At 41.0% G+C, this 23,028-nt stretch overlaps 1 protein-coding gene across 1 annotated transcript in view; it reads right to left on the bottom strand.

Moving 5' to 3' along the window:
- Positions 1 to 15,545, bottom strand: part of abca4b (ATP-binding cassette, sub-family A (ABC1), member 4b) — a 124,659-nt gene extending 109,114 nt beyond the window's left edge. Inside the window, exons 1-5 of the mRNA XM_041208269.1 lie at positions 15,480 to 15,545; positions 10,877 to 10,970; positions 10,203 to 10,344; positions 6,696 to 6,835; positions 4,562 to 4,689 (exon numbers count right to left, since the gene is read on the bottom strand). Coding sequence (XP_041064203.1) covers positions 4,562 to 4,689; positions 6,696 to 6,835; positions 10,203 to 10,344; positions 10,877 to 10,970; positions 15,480 to 15,545 — 570 coding nt within the window. The remainder of the gene's footprint in view (positions 1 to 4,561; positions 4,690 to 6,695; positions 6,836 to 10,202; positions 10,345 to 10,876; positions 10,971 to 15,479) is intronic.
- Positions 15,546 to 23,028: the final 7,483 nt, after the last annotated feature.

The following is a 23,028-nucleotide window of genomic DNA, read 5'->3' as shown; positions in this document are numbered from 1 at the left end:
CCCACTGTGACACATTGCCGCTATCTCATCCATAACATTTTCCATCGATCATAACTGATTAAATCTCATGTCTCTCACAGAATTGCTTGCTTTGGACAAAAATTTACCAAGCTCACAATTCCTACCCAGTTGAAGTTGACAAATTCTTGGTAACCAAGCAACCGACATCAGGAGCTCATGTCGGTGCAATTGGATTAGTCAGAGAATCAAGGTTAACTTTGAAAATTATCAAAATATCATCCTTCACCCTCGCCAAAGACACAAAAGATGGTGATCTTATTAATCTAATGAAGACACATGACAGCCCTGTTGTGCATTTAACTTCAACAGACATTTTCGGACTGATTCTAGTCCTTTGTCTGGGTAATAGGATTGCTGTGTCAAAAGATTGATTATATGCATGTGTTCAACACACTGGTCAAATATTTCAAGATGCTAAGAGGCCAAAAGGTTAGGAGCTATGATTTTATGAGTTGAAGTTTATCCAACTTATTTTGTTTTAAATCCTTCTTGCTTTTATTATTCCTTTGCCTGATTGGAAAGCATTCCCTCCCTCCCTCCCAACTGAAAGCAGATGATCAGTACCACAGCTCCTGGGGGAGGGTTTTGCACAGCCAAACAGCTGCTCTGGAGCACACACCCGCCCAAAGGGAGATGTGAGTTATGTGGTTACCGCCCTGTTATTTTTGCTAGATACCCAGCCAACAGCACAGTAATGTTATACTAAACTCCCTGGGTTGGTTTCAGTGTTGGCCTCCTAAGCACTCCAATCGCCCTGTGTGTAATAAAAGCAAAATACTGCGGATGCTGGAAATCTGAAAAAAAACCCAGAAAATGCTGGAAAACCTCAGCAGGTCTGGCAGCGTCTGTGGAGAGAGAAACAGAGTTAACATTTAGAGTCCAATATGACTCTTTTTCGAAACCAACCAATCAGATTGCCTGGCAGCTCTCTAGGGCTCGACTCCCTGTCCCTGAGGGGTGGAAGTCACACTAGGCACTAATTAAGGCTGCCCCTCAGGTATTATCACTGCCCAGCAGCCAGGTTTTATGGCAGCAAGCTGCCAATCGACTTTTAAGTTGGTGGCGGGCAATCCAAACCTTTCCCCCACAAACCGGCCCCTTTATTCTTCCTGTAATTATTCAGCTACACTGTTATAACTGATCTGTTATTTTATTATTTAATAGAATCAGGAATGTTGATGGCTGACTGTTTATAAAATGTTTTGAATGAACCATTCAGGTCCAGGAATCTTGTCAGAGTTGCTGCAAGTGGGATGAGGGCCAGACAGAAACTATAATTCAAGTATGGCCTCAATCTCTACAATTGTGTTCCATTTCCAGTGGCAGAAGGGTCAGTAACACAGATTTAAGGTGATTGGCAAAAAACAGACAGTAACGACATGAGGAAACATTGTTTTTTTTTAACAGTGTTGTTATAATCTGGAATGCATTTCCAGAAAGGATGCTGGAAACAGATTCAAAAATAACTTGCAAAAAAGGGAATTGGATAAAGTTTTGTAAGGAAGAAATTGATAGGGATATGGGGAAAGAGCAGGGAAGTGAGTGGGACTAATTTGGGACTAATTAGCAAAGAGCTGACACAGGCACAATGAGCTGAATGGCCTCTTTCTGTGCCATATCATTCTATGATTCCATAATTCTAAGTTCTACTGTTCATTAAATCAGGAACTTGAACATGTTCTCGAAAATTCAAATATTAGCCATAAGCAGCACGACTAGTATGGGACTGGAGGCATGGTACCAAAGCTAGGTATTTGTCTTTCGAGTGTTAATTAAAGTTTAGTTTGTGGAATGTTTCATCCCTGGTAGTTTAGTGGGAGAAGGATATTTGTGATCAAAATTGTACTGGTGACAATGCCACCCCACTACCCTCAGCTGCATGTGGCCTGGCACTGTTCTGACCATTTAGGCTCCCTGGCAGTAGGGGATGTTGGGTTGTTTGTGATTGTCCAAACTCTGACAAAGCTAAGGGAGGGAAGTAAAGAAAGAGAAAGAAAGAAAGTAAAAGAAAAGGGATGTATATTTATCCAGCATCTTCCATTACCTCAGGAAGAACTTTACAACCAACAAAGTGACCCTGAGGTGTGGTCACTGCTGTAATGTAGGGAAACGTGGCTGTTCAAGCTCTCCTAGACAGCAATGCCATAAATGATCAGATAATGTTATGTTATGAAGTGATGCTGATCGAGGGATAAATGCTGGCCACAACATGGGGAGCACTCCCATGGTCTTCCTCAAATATTTCCATGGGGTCTTCAATGACCACTTGAGATGGCACTGAAGCAGGCCACTTCTTGCAAATGATCTCACTTATCGCAATAATAGTCCACAACAAGCACTGCTCTTTAGGCACTGGTATCATGGGCGTGGTATAAAGGCAACAAGACTGTTTCAACCTCAGAATAGATTACAAATACATTATAACCTTTGACTTCAGTTGCATCACAAGGCACATTAATCCCTCAGTCTATTTACACACTCTAAATCAAACAGAAACTCTTCCAGGTGGCATCAATCTTTGGAAAGTATCTTTTAATTTAATTGCGTGGTAAACAGCTCATTTTATGTCTGAAAACAAATCTTAAAATGGGTTTGAGTTCCAACAGTAAAGCCACAAGTCAATCCTTTGCAAGTCTCTTGGAATCCTTCGACATTCCAGCAGTTATGGGTGAGATGTGAAGATATTGTACTACTTGTTTGCTGGATTACTATTCAGGACTTATCCATGTGTCATAACCACAAACACCCAGGAATACACACTGGTCAAAGAACCTGTCACAAAAGTGCTGACAGTTCTTTAGGAACTCTCTGGCTCGAAGCTTCTAAAAAAGGTTAAGGTGGTTAAGTCTGCGTAATTTTGAATCACAGCATTTGTGGATGTTTTCTCATTATTTTATTATTTGCATATGAAAAGGTCCTTTAGCGCTGTGGTCCAATTTTGTTATTATCCCGGCACTGTCAGTCAGTGCTGCTTCCCACACTGGTGCATTCCATCCGTTAAAGAATTTGAGGCCACACACCATTACCAAAGGGAACATTCTGATGCAGATTGTAATTACTTCAACACTTAGGCATTTTGTGAGTGAAGGGTTGCACTGTGTCTAAAACCTTTGGTTAAGGGCGTGTACAGCACTTGCAAATAAATCTGTTCTGACAGATTCTCATCAACTCTTTTTTTAAAATATTTTTATTAGCAAGAGTTTGATTTTTAATCATATGGAAGGATGAAATATCATGCAGAAAATTTGGTTAATTTTAATATTGATTTATTTGATAATGTACCGGTGTAGCACTTTGGGACAGCTTACTTCATTAAAGGCATGATATAAATGCGAGATTGTTTTCCTCAAAATGTTAACTCTGTCTTTCTCTCCACAGATGTTGTCAGACCTGCTGAGTTTTTCCAGCAATTTTTGTTTTTGTTGCAAGATTTTTTTCATTTGTTCATGGGATGTGGGCATCACCCGCAAGGCCAGCATTTATAGATCATCCCCAATTACCCTTGAGAGGGTAGTGGTGAGGTGCCTTCTTGAGCAGGATATGTGGTGTAGGTACACAAACACAGCACTGTTAGGGAGAGAGTTCCAGTATTTTGACCCAGCAACAGTGAAGGAATGCAATATAGTTCCAAATCAGGATGGTGTGCAACTTGGCAGGGAACCTATAGTGATGGTGTTCCCATCTGCTGCCCTTGTTCTTCCAGGGGATGAAGGTCACAGGATGTTATTGTTGTATTAACCCCCAAGTCCATACAACATTTGCAAATAAAGTAGATGGGCTTGGGGAGTAGGTGCCAGGTTGCTCCTATGCTGCAGGAGCAGCCTTATGGGTCATGGACCAGCCACTAGGAGGTGCATGATCCAGGAGTGAGCCTTCCTCTGATTCCTCTGTATTAGGGGCAGAATGTGCCAACCCAACTCAGTACAGCTGAACATGGGAGTTTATGGGACTTGCGTGAATCAAACTCCATGTTCAATAAACTGTCTCCCCTTGCATACTAAATTTCTGTCTAAATAACAAATATACACAAATGTTCCGGACCCAGGACATTAAGTAATTCTATGAGCCAGAATAAGACGGTGACATAAATTGGCATTTTCCTTCTGCACAAGAATGAATACTCTGGATCACCAAATACCTTTAAAAGAGAATTGGGTCAATATCTGTTGAGAAGGAGGCTAAAAATTATAAAGATATTAATAATTTGATTCACATGGGCATTATGGGGCTAGAATAAAAACAGATAATGCTGAAAAAACTCAACAGATCAGGCAGCATCTGTAGAGAGAGAAACAGAGTTAATGGGCCTAATTCCAATTCTGTTCAAAGGAATGGATTTTGTATGTGTTAAAATCGCTAACATTTCACGTTGATGACCTTTCATCAGAACTGGCATTATGGAGCTCTTGATTGGGCGAGTACGTGTTTGAGGTTGTCATCTGTAGAAGGTGGGAAGAGTGAGTTTGATGAGCAGATTGACCTTTTCTCATTTCTGACTTTCTTATGTTATCACACAAGGGACAACAAAAGTAACACTCACCTCTTCAGGCCGCACTTGGGCGTTAATCAACTGATAAACAACGGAGTCTGAGAGTCTAATTTCTTTCAGTAAAAAGGAGGTCAGTGTTTCATCATCCTTCAGAATATCTTTGATTCGAATACCTTTCCCTTAAAATGAAATAGGAATATCATGAGAACAGGAAAATAGAGGAAGATCTTCTTCACCCATCAACTTATTTTTTGTTTTACTTTGTTACATTAGTCAGCATGTAATATTGCAGATCTCAGATATTATAGTATACTTCTGATAGCCAGTTAGTGAAGGAAGAATCCAAAGGCAGTTTATTCTTGGGATAGATTTATTCACAGAGTGAAACATTACAGGTATATATCTCCTGACTCCACTCAACTCTTACGTCAGTAATTGTCTCTTTATATGTGCTCAAGAAACCATCCAATCAATGCCCTCCACATGTATGTGCTTAACTTCAATTGATACAATTAGATGTTGCACCACAAAAGGAGGCCATTTGACCCATTGTGACCATTTCAGCTCTTTGTAATTAGCTCCACTCCTGTTTTTCTCATGGCACTGCAATTTTCTGCCCTCTATGTATTTCTTGATTTCTTTTGAAAGTTATTAGTGAATCTGTTTCTACCCTTTCAGATAGTGCATGCCTAACCATAATAACTTGTCATGCTAAAAAAAATCTCCTCATCTCACTTCTGGCCATTTTGCCAATAACTTAAATCTGTATCCTCTAGTTAATGACTCTCTGTCACTGAAAACAATTTCTCCTTACTTACTGTATCAAAACTCTTAATGGTTTTGAATGCCTCTATTAAATCTTCTCTTAACCTTCTCTGCTCTAAGGAGAACCACCCCAACTACTCTAACCGAGTCACGTAACTGAAGTCCCTCACCCTCTGTACCATTCTTATAAATTGCCTCTGAACCCTGTCCAGGACATTGACATTCTTGCTAAAATGTGTTGCCTAGAATTGGACACAATATTTTAGCTGAGCTCTAACTGGTGATTTTTAAAGGTTTAGCATCACTTCCTTTCTTTTGTACACTATGCATCTATTTGTACTCTATGTCCTAAAAAATCCAACATAAGGCCAACAATGGCATATAGATATTACTTGTATTACCCCAACGTCCATTATTTGAATATTGCTGAAAAGAGAGACATGTTGCTGAAGCTTTTTGTCTTGCACTTATTAGGACAAATGCAAGAATGCCAAATTTCAAATGCTCACAACAATTTATACCACAGGACAAAAGGGGTGCTGATTAGTTGGCAAGTTGACTCCGATTGGCTGAGGCATTACCATGCTTCTGGGCAATTATGCACTATTGTGTGCTAATAACTACATCAACAGCCAATTTAAAATAATCAGTTGAACTTGTAAAGTGATACATTTATGCTTTCTAGAAGCAACAATACATTTATTTGCAGGGATTTGATAAAAATGGTTATTTTTCAGACTGGAGGATGGTAGACAGTGGTTTCCCAAAGAGTCAGTGCTAGGATCACTTGGATACAGAGTAAAATTTCAAAACTTATCGATGATACAAGACTGGGAGGAGTGGCAAACAGTGAAACCGATACAAATCGACTGCAACAGGCTATAAAAAAGGCTATCAGAATGGGCAGACAAGTGGTAGGTGGAATTTAATACAGATTATGACATGTTTAAATAAGGTATACAAGGCAAGACTGTTCCCAGTAGCTGATGGTACAAGGGCTAGGGGGCACAGGTTTAAAGTTCTGGGCAAGAGATGCAAGTGGGGGGTGAGAAGAAGAATGTTTTATGCAATGAATGGCAATGACCTGGAGCTCGCTGCCCGGGAGTGTGGTGGAAGCAGAGGGGATCAGTGATTTCAAAAGGGAATTAGATAGCCACTTGAAGGAAAGGAAGTTGCAGAATTACGGGGATAAACAGGGGAATGGGACTGACTGCTTTGCTCTACAGAGAGCCAGCATGGGCTGAATGGCCTCCTTCTGTACCAGTAATGACTCTACAACAACCGTGATTACATTCCAAAAGGTATTTCATTGGCTTCATTCTTCTCTCAATCTTCTTTGTTTTGAGATGTGCTGAGGTCATGAAAGGAGATATACAAATGCAAGTCTTTCTCTCTTATAATAAAGGTGATTTCTTCTTGCCTGCAACTTTTCTGGGATTAGTCCTGAGTATATCCATGAAGTCAGACAGAAAACACACATCATCCCAGATCTTTCTCAGTTTATAGATTTCAGGCTTATCAAACAGCATCTCCTGAACATCTGCGTATACTCGAGCAAGTCTAGAAAGAAGTGCAGGGGAACATGAAAATATTAGCTTTCACGGCACTTGGTCCAAACTTAGCCAAAACTTTAACTGCCACATTTTAACAATGTGCATGGGAAAATATCAATGTTGAAGTAGAATACAGCCCTTATTCTACAGAGTCAGCTGATCACAGACAAGGCAGGAGTTGTGTTACCGCAATTTACCTCACTGGGTCTGTGAGAATTGAGTGGGGAGAGGATGGGAGAGGAAAAACCAGTCACATTTCCCTGCCCCTGATCGCTACCACTGCTGGGAAACATTCATGTTTTGATACCAGGTGAGGACATGATTGGTCTCAGCCACAATGCTCTCCATTGTTAAGTGTAGCTCACTGACATGGCTCACACATGAGGAATAACCACTTTTAGCGAGGAGGTAGAAGGCTGTTAGTATCTTGGACTGTGATCCAGCAAAAGTCAGCACCTTTAGAAGAGGATGAGGAGGCAACATTGGCCAATCGCTGTCCTCCCATAAATATATACATCAAAGTGCTACTGGTAGAATGTACAGCAGACAGAATGCAGACCTGAACACAGTTATTTTTAGTAAGCTTCCTGACACAGGATAGCTTATTGTACCTTAACATTAAAGAATCACAGAATGATTATAATTGAACAACAAATACATTAAATTAATTGACACACTTGACTGCATCAATACATATACCCAAAAAAGACAAAATCATCTCAGCTTTCATGACACATTTCCAAAATCAGATTGCTTGGCTGGGTAGCATTAATGCAATGTGCCATGAGTCAGAGGCCAAGTATTTGATCTCAGCCACTGTGATACATTACAATTGAGCTTGGTCTGGTCATCAGTTGCAATAATAAACCATGCTGGGGTAAAGGGAGGAGAAAAACTAATCAGTCTGAAGGGATCTCTTCATCTCCCAGCCTTCACTCACAAAGCCTCTATGGTCACTGTGCAATGGAATCACACACCAGTACCAGTCACAAACTTCAGAGAAAGACTGTAGGGGGTGTAGATATGTCAAAAAAAGATGAGAACAGATCAAGGGCTAACTGAGACATCAGTGGTATTCATAGTTAATTCTTTCGGGGTTTTGTTAATGTTTTAAAACTATTTTTTAATTTACTTCTGAATGAATAATTATAGCTACCTATAATTAACTATCTATTGGTATGCAGCAACAACTGATATTTATATAGCACCATTAATGCAATGCAACGTCCCCAGGTGCTTTACAGGAGCATTATAAAGCAAGGTATGACACTGAGCTATGTAAGGAGATTTTAGGTCAGGTGACCAAAAGCTTGGTCAAAGAGGTAGGTTTTGAGAAATGACTTAAAAGAGGAAAGTGAGGTAAAGAGGAGGAGAGTAGGAAGGGGATTATAGAGCTTGGGGCCTCAGCAACTGAAGTATGGCCACCAATGGTGCAGCGATTATAACTGGGAATGCACAAGAAGCCCCAATTAGAGGAGCATAGATATCTCAGAGGCTTGTGGGGATGGAGGAGATTAGAGAGCTAGGGAGGGACAAGGCCACAGAGGGAATTGAAATAAAGGATAGAATTTTAAAATCAAGATATTGCTTGACTGAGAGCCAATGTAGGTCAGCAAGCACAAGGGTGATGTGGAACAGACTTTTTGTGAGTTAAGATAGGGGCAGCAGATTTTTGGATGACCTCAAGTTTACAAAGGGCAGTATGGGGAGACCAGCCAGGTGTGCATTGGAATAGTTGAATCTAGAGGTAATGAGGGCATTGATGAGGGTTTCAGCAGCAGATGAGCTGCGACAGGGTGAAGTTGAGCAATGTTACAGAGGTGGAAATGGGCGATCTTAGAGATGTCAGGAAATATGAGGTCAGAAGCTCAACTCAGGATCAAATGTGACATCAAGGTTGTGAATAGATTGGCTTAATCTCACACTGTTGCCAGAAGAAGTCAATAGTTAGGGAATGGAGTTTGGGCAAGGACTGAAAACAGTGACCTTAGTCTTCCCAATATTAAATTGGAGGAAACTTCTGGTCATCCAGTACTGGGTGTCGGATAAGCAGTCTGATAATTTAGCAACAATGGAGGATTCGAGAGAGATGGTAGTGAGGTAGAGCTAGGTGCCGTCAGTGTGGATGTGAAAACTAACAGCATGCCTTTGGATTATGTTGTCAAGCGGTAGCATGTAGATGAAAAATAGGAGATCCTTGGGAGACAATGGAGGTAACAGCGCGGGAGTAGGAACAGAAGCCATTGCAAGTCATTCTCTTTTTAGGATTAGATACATAAGAATGGAACCAGGTGAGACAGCAGTGGAAGGCGTTTGGAGTAGGATGGTGTGGTAAACTGTGTCAAAGACTGCAGACAGAGAAGGAGGAGGAAGGAAGGTTTACTTTTGTCACAGTCACATGGGATGTCAGTTGCAACTTTGATAAGAGCTGTTTCAGGACCGCAGTCGGAATGGAAACCTGATTTGAGATATTCAAACATGGAGATCTGGGAAAGGTGGGAATGAATTTGGGAGGCAACACATATTTAAGGGCTTTGGAGAGGAAAGGGAAGTAGGAGACTGTTTGCAAGATTGGACACGTCAAGGGTTGGTTCTTTGAGGAGAGAGGTGATGATTTATAGGAGAGAGGGACAACATATGAAGAGGGAAAACCATTTACAATATTGGCTAACATGGAGGCCAGGAGGGGAAGTTGGGTGATCAGCAGTTTAGTGGGAATAGGGTCAAGGGAATAGGAGGTGGGTCTCATGGACAAGATGAGTTCAGAGAGGGCACGAGGGGGTATAGGAGAGGAATTAGAGAAAGATGTAAGTTCAGGGCAAGGGCAGGGGGGACCCTTGAAGGAAGTGTGACCAAGAGGGCTGATGGAAGGGAGGGAAGAGGCAGAGGTAGCTGATCGGATTGTCTCAATCTCAGTGACAAAAAAGTCCATGAGCTCCTTGCACTTGCTCTGCGAGCTGAGGGTGGAGGGGACAGGGAAGAGGGGGTTAAGAAGTAGGTCTGCAGCCGTGATAACAAGCTGGGGGGTAACCTGTGCATCCCAGGATGATTCTGGAATAGTGAGCAGTTTTAAAAGATGGGAGTGGGACCCAGTAGTGTTTTAAGTGGCAGGTCCAGCCAGATCTGCTAGTGAATGGCTAAGCCAGTTGTGCGCCATCTCCTTTCAAGTCTGCGTCCCTTGGACTTAAATGAGTGAAGGTGAGGAGTGAACCAGGGGAACAGCCAGTGCAGGCCAGAGTAATGGTTTCCATGGGGGAAGGTGGAGATGAGAACGTGGTTGAGTAAATCAGATACACTTGTTAATTTGTCACCAATGTCACCAATGTAGTATAACAAATATTTATTGTGACCATGAATTCTTAAGCTATACTTACACGGAGTTGTTGTAGTTTGAAACCACACCAGGAGATTCTCCATGAGTAGGGTAGCGGAAGCAGGGGTTCCTCAGATTACAGAAAATTCCCTGTAGCCATGGCAACATTCCTGCAGAGGGCATCGCTTTATTAGGAAAATGGCCTAAATAGGGAAAACATGCAAAGAAGTTTCAAAATATATTGTCTGTACGCTCATTCTTCTTAGAAACTTATTTAAATTCTCCTTTTAAAACAAAGCCGCTGATGCCAAAGAAAGGATCTCTGTTTCTCACTTTGTTTCTTGTGATTGTACTAATACTTCAGCTAAAGCAAGTGTCCTTGGAACGGTATCAACTATTCAGCTTCAGCCCAAGCAGCAGAAAGCTTCTCCGTGCTGCAGCGCTGTTGCCTTTCTCTATCCGTGAAATATGCGCCTCTTGGGGAAAGAGATTGATGAATTAGGGCAGCTTGTGGCGTGCAGTTATTATTCAGACCAAAAACAGACAGGGACTCCTGCCAACATTATCCACTTGTAAAATCTTACACTCGGCAGCTCCTCGTGACTGAGCACTGTTGTGCTCAGTCTCAAGCTGGATGGGGCTGGAGATTCAAAGCAATGACATCTTTTCGGCATCGAGTTACATGGAAGCAATTTAGAAATAACCAGAAATGTTACAATGTTTGTTTTTACTTACATTCATGTTGTTGGTAGAGCGGATTTGATTTCCGTAGCCAAACCAATACAAGAAAGAGAGAGAGAGGCCAGACAAGTTCCACCAGAAAGCGGAGCTGGTAAAAATTAAGAAAATGAGGTTAGTTGAAGAGCAGTGTTTTTTTTAAAAAAAAACCACAATACATTCACATTTTAGAAATAGCCTGCTAAGTTGTTTTGAATCCAGGTTTCCTCCATTTCATCCCTTGTCAAACTTAATTTTGTCTCAATGATTTTCCATAACTTCTCTCATAGGCAGGTGAGTAGGTGATCACATTGACAATTTGTCTACCACTGATGTATAATTTTGTTCGTCCCTTTGAAGGTGGCTGTGCTGGGAACAGATTTTACATTTTACTGCAAATCAGGCATTGCTGGCAGTCCAGAGAAGGTCCACTAGGTTGATCCTGGGTATGGAGGGATTTTCTTATGAGGAGAGGTTGAGTAGGTTGGGCCTGTACTCACTGGAGTTTAGAAGAATGAGAGACGAACTTATTGAAACATATAAGATTCTTGGGAATCTTGACAGGGTAGATGCTGAGAGTTTATTTCCCCTTGTGGGAGACACTAGGACCAGAGGACATAATCTCAGAGTAAGGGGTCACCCATTTAAGACAGAGTTGAGGAGGAATTTCTTCTCTCAGTGAATCTGTGGAATTCTTTACCACAGAGGGCTGTAGAGGCTGGATCATTAAGTATATTCAAGTCTGAGATAGACAGATTTTTAATCAGTAAGGGAATCAAGGGTTATGGGAAAAAGGCAGGAATGTGGAGTTGAAGATTATCAGATCAGCCATGATCTCATTGAATGGTGAAGCTGACTCGATGGGCCAAATAGCCTACTTCTGCTCCTACATCTTATGGTCTTCGGCATAACATGTCTTAAAAAGAATTCACAATGCACCTCCAACAGCCCCCCAAATGTACTGCAAACTAAATGGCACCACATTAGGACGCAAACTACAATGCAGTTCGGGACTGATTTGTGGACTGGATTCATGTTACAGGGAGTTGTATCAAGACTCACAATTAAGTATAATTAGAAGCATGACTATATTGACTCCCAGCAGCTCTGGTCAGTTTAGCGTTCAGAAAAAAAAAGGATCAAAGTCAGCACTGTCTTTGACCGACAAATGACATACCCTGGAGAAAGGATCAGGAACAAATCACACTCCTTGTCTTAATAGACTTAAAGAAAGCTTTCACTGCATTGACCACAGCACAGTTCTTGCCAAGATCAGGTGACATGAAAGTAATAATGCGACTACTTAATAGAGAAAAGGTACGTCATAAGACCAGCCATTTACCAGTCTAGTTCAATAGCTGGTACATTCCTTACAAGCTTTTTCTGTGTTTGTCCCTATGATTTAATTATTAACGACAACATGTTAAAGATCCATCATGTTCCAAGAACTCTCCTGCTTGACTAGCTAAGGATGACGTGTTCTGCCTCGACTCTCTGCAGGCTAAAAAATGACTTAAACGAGGATGGGTAAAACTCACATCATCAGCAACAAGGTTATGCTCACAGTATTCTAACAGATACAGAACAGATAACATGCAGCTAGTTCCTTTAGTAAAAGGTTGCTGAAATATTTGATCAGGCACATATGTCTGTCATGTCCATAATCTAGTCAATCAGTACAGGTGGAAACTCATTAAACTATATTGCATGAGGAAATACTTCACTCAGCCCTTCATGAAACTATAAGTGAAGTGCCTGTATCAAGTATATTAGATTGCACCGCAGATAATTGACCCATTTTTTGTAGTAAACCTGTAAGAGAAATTCCAAACCAACAGAATTTTGCAATATAGTTTGAGATCCAAGGTGAAAACTTCCTGCATTAAATTAGTGGAGCAGGTCAACATAGAAAAATCCTTAAAATTCCTAACTCCCTGTGGAGGTTTCCCTAAGTTCAATGGAAATCTATTAGGAAAAATCCTAATGCATCCATTTTGCTCATGGTTTTGGGCCTCCAGTTATAAGGTTCTGCTTCTGAACTCTTGATCAGTTCCTTTCCACTGCATGATCATCTTTTTCCCCTTTAATAAATTGTTTGGTTTTCTTTTATTAGGAATCCATAAGGCAATGATCTTTTTTCTTCTCCTTTATTTGTTCATGGGATGTGGGTGTCATTGGCTAGGCCAGCATTTATTGCTCATCCCCAATTGCCCTTGCTCAGAGAACAATTAAGAGTCAACCACATTGCTGTGGGCCTGGAGTCACATGTAGGCCAGACCAGGTAAGGGTGCAGATTCCCCTCTCTAAGGGACATTAGTGAACCAGATGGATTTTAATGGTCATCATCAGACTTTTAATTCCAGATTCTTTTGGAATTCAAATTTTACCATCTGCTATAGTGGGATTTGAACTCAGGTCTCCCCAGAGAATTACCCCAGGTCTCGGGAATAGCTAGTCCAGTGACAACATCACAAGGCCACCACCTCCCCCAGAATCTTCAGATCAAACTATTGCCAGTGCTTTCAATACCCAGCCAGTGAGAGATACATAAAGGCTATCTCAGGCTGACCTTCTGCTTATAACATGATACCTTACAACTGCAAAGGCCTGCGGCACCTTCCATATATTATTCCTTACCAGAGGTGATTGGGAACATCAGCTTCTACAATCAGTCTAAACCAGCTACTTTGACTAGACAGTTTGCTTTGTCATACCCAGTACTAGTTTAGTTTATCATGTGTACATATGCATCAAAAACACCTTAACTGTTCTTGTATTAAATAGCTAGTGACTACTCTTCCATGGCTTTGGAATATACCAGAAATCTAAATTCCCAATTACTAATTATGATCTTAACTTATTGCAGATAATTTATATTCCTATTTGGTTTCCATTTCATCTAAAACTTAACTGTATTTAGCTTGACTTGTAGAGATATTGACCTGGATTTTGCTGTGGTAGTGATGGTGGACCTGTCAGCAACTTCGGGAGTCCACACATGCGCAGAATAACATAGAAATCCAGAAGTTGTTGGCAGATTGAGCCTATGTTCCTGTACAGGATGCATTGAGGAGGCTCCAACAGACTGAATTCTCCATTGCTCATGAACTTCCACTTCTATGCTATTAGACCTTGTTGAATGAAATGTAACTGGGTTTTTAACAGTGTATTAACTTCATAATTACTAATAAACACCCTCTGTTGCCTTGAAAAGCTAATTTTGTACTTGTGGAATGTCAGCTTACTCCATAATGATATAGAATTACACATTTTTATTTTTGTACTGTTTTATTAAAGAGCTTGTTTATCTTTACTTTAGCTTAATCTTAATTCAATCATGAACCTTTATTTCACTATCTGAAAATGTAACTTATAAGTAAAGGATAAATCAGTGCTTTTAACTGCCCAGATTGTGGTGCGTGAACACTACTATGCGATTGGCCCCTAAACTGCTTGCACTCATCACTGCTGCTGCATGCCAAGCCACCCTCTTTAACTTGGTATCAGATTTAAGCTGCATCGGGAGTGAGGAGAAAACCGAGACTGGTAGATCTTTGTGGGCAGCATATTTTTGAAGTCAGCGGTGAGTATCCTTGCTTTGCCACTGATTGCAAATTCCAGGCCATTATAAACCTAAATGCACTAAACTTTTTCACTGCACTCATAAGCATTATTGGACATCTAGTATGGTTTGAAGAATAATTATGACTACTAAACAAGTCTAGAGATGTCAACTACCTTTGGAGTTGAGGGGGCAGAATGAGGTTGTTTTTTCATTCCTACTATGGGTTATTTGGCAGCCCTATCTTTTAATAATAGAGCAGTGTGGAAGTCCAATATTGGTAACTGATGTTGGCTGCTAAAAAATAAAGTCGAGGCCAAACAGAGGAGAGATCTTCCATTTGCATACAACTTCAGAATTGTATTCAACTTCTTGCTTGGAAAACTGGAATTGCATGCAAGCCTGCATAGCCATAAATAAACAAATTGAAATCTGAATCAACTGACTGAACACAGCTTTCTGCTGTCCATATCCCAGCTCACAGCAGGCCCTGTTCACCCTTCACCCTTGGTGCTTGCTGGAACAACATTGGCTCAAGGATAAGCAATACCTTGATTTCAAAGTTCTCATCCTTGTTTTCAAATCACACCATGGCCTCGCCCTTCCATTTCAACCCCACAGCCCTCTGAGATACCTGCACACTTCCAGTTCTGACATCTGGAGCATCTCCAACTTTAATTGGTCCACCATTTGTTGGGTGTGTCTTCAGTTGCCTAGGCCCTAGCAGCTGGAATTCCCTAACGACCTCTCTTTCCCCCCCCTTAAGGCTATCCTTAAAACTATCAAGCTTGACCACATCTGCTTATGTGGCTTGGCATCAAGTTTTGTTCGATTATGCTCCTGTGAAGTGCCTTGGGATGTGCACTAGAGGTGCTATATGAATGCAAGTTGTTGTTGTAAAGTAAAAATAGCTGCCTGAACTCGATGACAATCTGCTAATCCAGTTTCTGAACATTGTTTACACAATATTTGATCCCACATTAATAGTCTCCTTATTCCACTTCCTTTCTACTGTTAAGCGATGTGGGAATGAATGCAGGCCTTTGTTCATGTACTGACCTTTTGTCTTTTCCTGAGCGTCCAGTTCTTCCACAGCAGCAGAGAGATCTGATTGGAGGAGCTCATTCTCTCACCTCTCTCCCACTACAGTAATTTAGTATGTGCAATTCTGAAAAATAAACAGCAAGGTCTTAAGATATTAGTTTATAACCGACTTAGACAATTGAATTATTTTTAAAAACAGGAAAGAGCTACACTTCAGGAGATGCTAGTGCTTGACTTGAGTTCCTCAGTTTCCTCAAATAGCTCAATTGGTTAAACCAGTAATCAGCTGAACTGTACAGAGCAGGAAAGTCCCAGAACTTTTGTTATGTTGGCTCATTTTAGTCAAGCTAACAGTAGAGATGTTGAAAGATAAAACAAAAGAAAACTGGAATAAAAACACAAAGCAGTGTTAGCTGTGGCTCAGTTAGGAGCACTCATGCCTCTGAGTCACAAGGTCCAGGATTCAAGTCCCAAGTCCCACTCCAGGACTTGAGCACAAAAATCAATGCTGATACTCCAGTGCAGTACTGAAGGAATGCTGCATTATTGGAAGTGTCATCTTCTGGGTGAGTTATTAAACTGTGGTTCCATCTACCTGCTTGGGTGAATGTAAACGATCCCATGGTGATATTTCGAAGCACTGGAAAAATACCACCAGTGGCTCCAATTCAGTGCTGAGAAAGGTGGCCCAGCAGCAGCATCCTCTCTCAAGCCAACATGCCTGGCATCGAGGCACTAATCTCTCAAAACCAGCTCCACTGGGCAGGGAATGTCATTTGTATGCCTGACAACAGGCTCCTGAAAAGCATCTTGCTCTACTCAGAACTCAGCCGTGACAGGAGTTTCCAGGAGGACAGCAGAAACACTATAGGGATGTCCTCAAAGCATCCCTGAAGAGGTCAAATACCCCCAACGACTCACAGAAGATCCTGGCCTGTAACCGGCTGAACTGGAGAACGTTCATTCTGGGATGCTCCAAACACATTGAGAGAATTCATCAGTAACACACAGAGGCGATGTTGAGGTGTAGGAGTGAGTGCATAAACCCCCAAATGTCTCGAATACCTGACCCACCTGCCCCATATGTGACAGAGCCTGGAGATCGTGCTTTGGACTAATCAGCCACCTCAGCACCCATCGAACAATCTTTGATCCCAAGGGGCCGCCTAGGACGAAAGCTGTTTGTCGAATTTTACTGTATTATTTTTATGCATTCATGGAATGTGGGCTTTGCTGGTTGAGCCAGCATTTATTGCCCATCCCTAATTGCCCTTGAGAAGGTGGTGGTGAGCTGCCTTCTTGAACCACTGCAGTCCATGTGGTGTAGGAACACTCACAGTGCTGTTAGGGAGGGAGTCCCAGGATTTTGATCCAGCGACAGTAATTGCATTTCAAAAGTGCTCCATTGGCTGTACAGCATTTTGAAATGTCTGGTGGTCTTGCATATAAATATCAGCCTTTTATTCTGGGGAATACACAGCAGGTCAGTCAAGTTAATATTTCAGATGGGTACCTTTCATCAGAACTGAACACAGGAATGTTTCCAGTCTTCAGGTTGAATAAAGGGTGCGTACCTGAAATGTCAAAACATGTCCTGTCCCTTTACAGATGTCTGTTTCCAAGGTTTTGTGCTTTTGTTGGCTGGGAAAGGCAGAAAATTAGCTGCTGATCACTATCCAGTGACCATTGCACATACCTGGATGTCAGTGAGGATAGGATTAGGATTGGCTGTGATGTGCTTTCTGACACTCACTTTCCAGATGACAAATAGCCACTTGGATAAGGGTGGAAAGGTTGATAGTTACATGCAGAACCACATAACACTGTGACCCTAACACCTTTCGGGGAGAAAAAGGGGCAAAATAGACCTGAAAACAAAACCAATAAAATACCAGACCTCTATTTTTATGTCAAGAACATAGGAATCTGCCACTTCTTCTTAACATTCCATATCAAACCAAAACTTCTACCTGAAATACTAGTGCCAATGTTCTTTCTCAGACAGCACAGTCCTTGGAGTTTTGTCCTTTGGCAAGAATCATAGAAGTGCCAGGACAGAAAAAGGCCATTGCGATGGTGTCGCTACAAGATTATTTTGGAGCTGCCTAGCTTTCCTGCCTCTAGCCTTTCTCATAGATTCACAGAATAATATAGCACAGGGTGATTCAGCCCTTTGTGCCTATTCCAGCTCTTTGGTACAGCTATCCAATTAGTCCCACACCTCCTACCCTCCCCCGTCGCCTGCTCTTTCATCATGGCTCTGTAATCTTTTTTTTCCCCCTTCAAGTATTTATCTATTTCTCTTTTGAATGTTACGATTGAATCTTCTTCCACCACCCTTTCAGGCAGTACATTTCAGACCACAGCAACATGCAGCATCAATCAAAGGCCGGGATTTTCCGGACCCATCGTGGTGGGATCCGCTGCAGGGATTCGGCGGCCCAGTCAAAAGTCCATTGACTTTGGGCAGGACCGAACGTTCCCGGCAGTGGGCGGGGCCAGAAAATCCTGCCCAAAGTTTCATCATGTTGCCTCTGCTTTTTTTTTGCCAATCACCCAAAGATGGTGGTGTAGTGCTAACATCGCTGGATTAGTAATGGAGAGACCCCCCGGGCTAATGCTCTGGGGATACAGGTTCAAATCCCACTGTAGCAGCTGCTGAAATTTGAATTCAGTTAACATTTTCTGGAAAATAAAGCTAGTCTTGGTAATGGTGACCATGAAACTATCATCGAATGTCATTAAAAACCCACCTGGTTCATCAATATCTGTTAGGGAAGGAACTCTGCCATCCTTTCCTTGCCTGGCCTACATGTGACTCAGGCCCACAGCAATTTGGGTTGACTCTTAACTGCCCTCTGAAATGACCTAGCGAGGGCAGTTAGGAATGGGCAACAAATGCTGGCCTTGCCAGCATTGCCCACATCCCATGAAAGAATAAAGAACCTTAAATCTATATCCTTTGCCATTCTGACCTTTCTGCATTGGAAACAGTCTTTCCTTATTTACTTTATCAATACCTTTAATAATTTTGAACATTTCCATCAAATCTCCTCTTGACTTCCCCTGTTCTAAGGAGAACAACCCCAGCTTCTCCAGTCTCTCCACATAACTGAAGGCCTTCATCCCTGATACCATTTTAATAAACCCTCTCTAAGGCCTTCGTTCCTAGAATATGCTGCAGAGAATTGAACATGATGCTGCAGCTGAAGACTAACAAGTCTTTTACAAAGGGTTAGCATAACTTCCTGTCCTCTATGCCTCTATTTATAAAGTCAAAGGTCCCATATGTACTTTTAACAGCCTTCTCAACTTATCCTGCTACTTTCAAAGGCTTGTCTACATGCACCCTAGCTCTCTGTTCCTGTATCCGCTTTAAAATTTAGTTTTTTTTCTCATTCTTCCTATCAAAATGGATCACCTCACAGATCCCTTCTTTAAATTTCATCTGCTCATTTCACCAGTCTGCCTAGGTGCTCCCGAGGTTAGTTACTATCCTGCTCCTTGTTTACTTTATTTCCAAATCTCGTGTCATGCAAACTTTGACATTATGCTCTGCAAGCCAAGTTCAGGTCATTAATATAAACAAAAAGAGCAGTGGTCCAAACACTGGCCTTAGGGAATGCCACTGCACACTTCCTTCCAGTCTGTAAAAATACTCTGTGCTTTCTGTCCCTTAGTCAATTTTATGTCTATGCTGCCACTGTATCTTTACTCTCGTTCTTTAATTTTGCTAACAAGTCCATTATGTGGTACTTTGTCAAATGCCTTTTAGAAGCCCACACATACAACATCAACACTGTCTGTTACTTCAAAGAATTTGATCAAATAAGTCAAACATGATTTGCCTTAAACAAATCACGCTGACTTTCACTTATAAGGCCATATTTTTCCAAATATCAATGAATTTTGTCCTAGATGTTTGAGCACCTCTGACATTAGACTGTCTGCTCTGTAATTGCTGGGTTTATCCCTCTTCTCGTTTTTAAACAGAGGTGTAACATTTGTAATGCTTCGGTTGTCTAGCACCACACCCCATACCTGAGGAGGATTGGAAAATTGTGGTCAGAGCCTCTGCAATTTCTACCCTTGCATCCATCCATTACCTAAGATGAAGCTCATATGAACTGAGTGACTTTTCTTCTTTGAGTATTGCCAAGCTTTTACATACAAACTTTGTATCTATTTTTATCCCATCCAATATTGCTATTACCACCTCCTCTATTCTGACTTTGGCAGTATCCTCTTCTCTAGTGAAGACAGATGTAAAATGGTCATTTGTACTCTGTCTCCACAAGAACGTCTTTTTTTGTCTCTAATTGATCCCACTGTCCCTTTGACTACATGTTGAGTATTGATATTTTTATAAAAGGCTTTTGAGCTTGTTTTTCTGGTAACCACTGATGTATTCTTGTACTCTCTCTTTGTGCCTCTAGTTCTCTTTTTTAGATGTCCACCTCAGATGATAGGGCAGGTTGAAAGTGCAGGTTAATAAAGCATATGGTATCCTGAGCTTTATCAATAGGGGTATGGCATATATAAAAGAAAGGAAGTCATGTTAAACCTGTATAAAACACTGGTTTGTTCTTAACTGGAGTATTGCATCCAGTTCTGGGCACCACACTTTGGAAGAATGTGGAGGCATGAGAAAGGGTGCAGAAAAGACTCATGAGGATGGTTTCAGGGATTAGGAACTTCAGTTACATAGATTGGAAAAGTTGGGAGTGTTCTCCTTGACTAAGAGAAGCTTGAGAGAAGATTTGATAAAGGCATCAAAATCATGAAGGGTCTGGACAGGGTAGATGGGGAGAAACTATTTCCATTGGTAGAAAGATTGAGAATGAGCGAGCACAGATTTAAGGTGACTGGCATAAGAAGCAATAGTAACATGAGGAAAAGGTTTTTCGCACATCAAGTGGTTAAGGTTTGGAAAGCCTGAGAGTGTGATGGAGGCAGGTTCAATCAAGGCATTCAAGAGGGAATTGGATTAGTATCTGAAAAGGAAGAATGTGCAGGGCTACAGAGAGAAGCTGGGCGAGTGGCTCTTGGTGAAGTGCTCCTTCAGAGAACCAGCACAGACACAATGGGCCAAATTGCCTTCTTCTGTGCTGTAATCATTATATGATTTTATGATTCAGTTCCTCTATACTTTCTATATTTAGTTTGGTTCACTAATGCATTATGGATCCTACATTTGTCATATGCCTCCTTTTCTGGATAGCCAAGTGGACAGTGTGCTAAAAAAAAAATCCCAAACAACCGGATGTTCATCCTCAGATCCCTTATCCCTTTCAGACTCCCTGTCTGTAACCTGTTGTTGATCTACATAGGCTACAGATAGGCTGTGCTATGGCATCCTGGTCGCACGCACATGCAAATTGCCCAGATCAAAAGAATACAGAAGTACGTATTGAGATTGATCTGAGGCCCTCAGTACCAGACATAAGACAGTGCCCTTCATGTCACAAAGTTCAAAACTCTTCAAGCAAGAAGAGTTAATACCCAGAGTAATCAAGGCAACTCAGAAGTTCAGCTAAATTCAACTCTGTAAGACGCAGGAGGGAAAGGTGCCAATGTAGCCCTATTCCTCACATGGTTCAGGTCCTCAATGAAGTATTTAAATGGTGAAATTTATATGTACTTCAGTGCCTGTAATGTAGGAGTGGTGTATTGGTTTGCAATTTTAATATAATTTTAATTCAATTTTATCCTTCTTTTAATATCCTGTTCAACACTTCCCTGTTACATGCTGAATTTGTCTATTTTTGTTACTACATGATTGTTACATGTTTGCATGCTTTTATCTTGATTACTTAGTCTTTATATAATTTTTTCAATGTAAGTTACATGCAATTCAGCTTTTGGGCTGCAAACGTGCTTCCTGACTAAAATACCATTATTATTATTACTATAATTTTTCAGTCTCATTTAAACCACTATATCTTTAGTCATCTAGAAATTCAAACTTTGAATGTGCCTACATTGTACACAAACAATTTTCTCTTTTGAAGGGTTCCTCATGTTCAATTATAGGTTTCTCTACCAGCTTTAAATTCCAATCCATCTGGGTCAGATTATTTTTGAACTCGCTGAAGTTTGCCCTCCATTAAGAGCCTTTCACTTGACTGTCCTTTTGCATATCTATTCTAAACTTGATATTATGATCACTGTTCCCCAAATGCTCTTCCACTGAAACATGTTCCACTCAGGCCAGTTCATTCCCAGAGCTAGGTGCAGCTCTTCTTCCTTCCACTTTGAACAAGAAAGACACAAATCAATAAAGTTCTGTCATGCACGTTTCAGGAATTCCTCCATTTCTTTGGTCTTTACACTGTAACTATCCTAGTCTATATCAGGGTAATTGTCTCCCATAATCGCTGCTTTATTCGTGCATCTTTCTGTGATTTGCCTGCAAATTTGGTCCTCTCTCCTTCCTGCTTTTTTGTGGCCTATAGCATAAAAGCTCCTCAGCTTTTCCTTAATTCTGACCAAATAGATTCTATATTTGATCCTTTATCGACATCATCTCTATTCAGTGTTATAATAGTTTTCTTGATCAATATTACCATCTCCCCTCCTTTCTTTTCTGAATATGTTATCAATTCATATGCCAGTAGAAATAATCTTTCACTTAGCATGTCAAGCCTATTCAAAATTTTGAAGACGCAATGAAACTTCTCTGCTCCAATGAGTGTGGCTCCAGTTGTTTTTTTTAGCAAAACTGTACTCTCTCATTCCTTGTAAATGTGAATTGTCCCACATTGCTTCAATGTCTTGTAGAGATTCATCATCACTCTCTTGGTTTTATATAAATGTCCCTGTCTACATTACTCATAATTCTGTGTCTTTTTCACAGCTTTAATCCAACTTTTATACATCATAACCCCAGTCTCCCTCCACTCATCAGTTTAGCACATATTGACATACTCTCATTTTCTTCTTATTTTCTTTCTTTCAGCTCCTCCCATTTTACTTGTAGTCGCCACAATGCTTGTTAATGGCCCTTCTCCATTTCCTCCTGTCAGTCACCCATTCCTCTTCAAAATCCTGCCGTGTTTAAGTCTCTCAGCACCACACCTTTCCATCTGGTCTTAGGCCTTCCTCTTCTCCTTCTTCCTGGCAATCCCAACTCCATCAATCACCACACCACATTTCCTCTCTCCGTCTCTGAAACATACCATTTCAATCTCTTCTCGGCCATTTTTTTTCGATGCTCCCACAATCTTCACTGACCCCCTGATGTGCTGGTTTCTAAAGTTGTCCTTTCTTCTCACTCCACACATTTATCTCAGCATTCTCTTCATTTTCCAAAATTATTAACTCACACTTATCTACATTGCCTTACCCATTCATGCCTTGGGCTTCAATCTTTATAACAAATCTCTTATGTGTCATTTTCTCAAATGTTTTTTGAATATCCAAATATGCTACATCCCACGTGTTTACACACAATAATTTCAAATAAGTTACTTAAGTATGACCTGCCTTTTTACAAACTTGTTGGTTTGGATCAGTCTTATTTTCTTTGTGTATATTAATATTATCCTTTAAGTTAGTCTGTTGT

Source organism: Carcharodon carcharias, chromosome 16 (assembly GCF_017639515.1).
Source record: "Carcharodon carcharias isolate sCarCar2 chromosome 16, sCarCar2.pri, whole genome shotgun sequence".
Taxonomy (NCBI): Eukaryota; Metazoa; Chordata; class Chondrichthyes; order Lamniformes; family Lamnidae; genus Carcharodon; species Carcharodon carcharias.
Note: the sequence above shows the minus strand (reverse complement) of the source record. Positions and strands in the feature narration are given on the sequence as shown.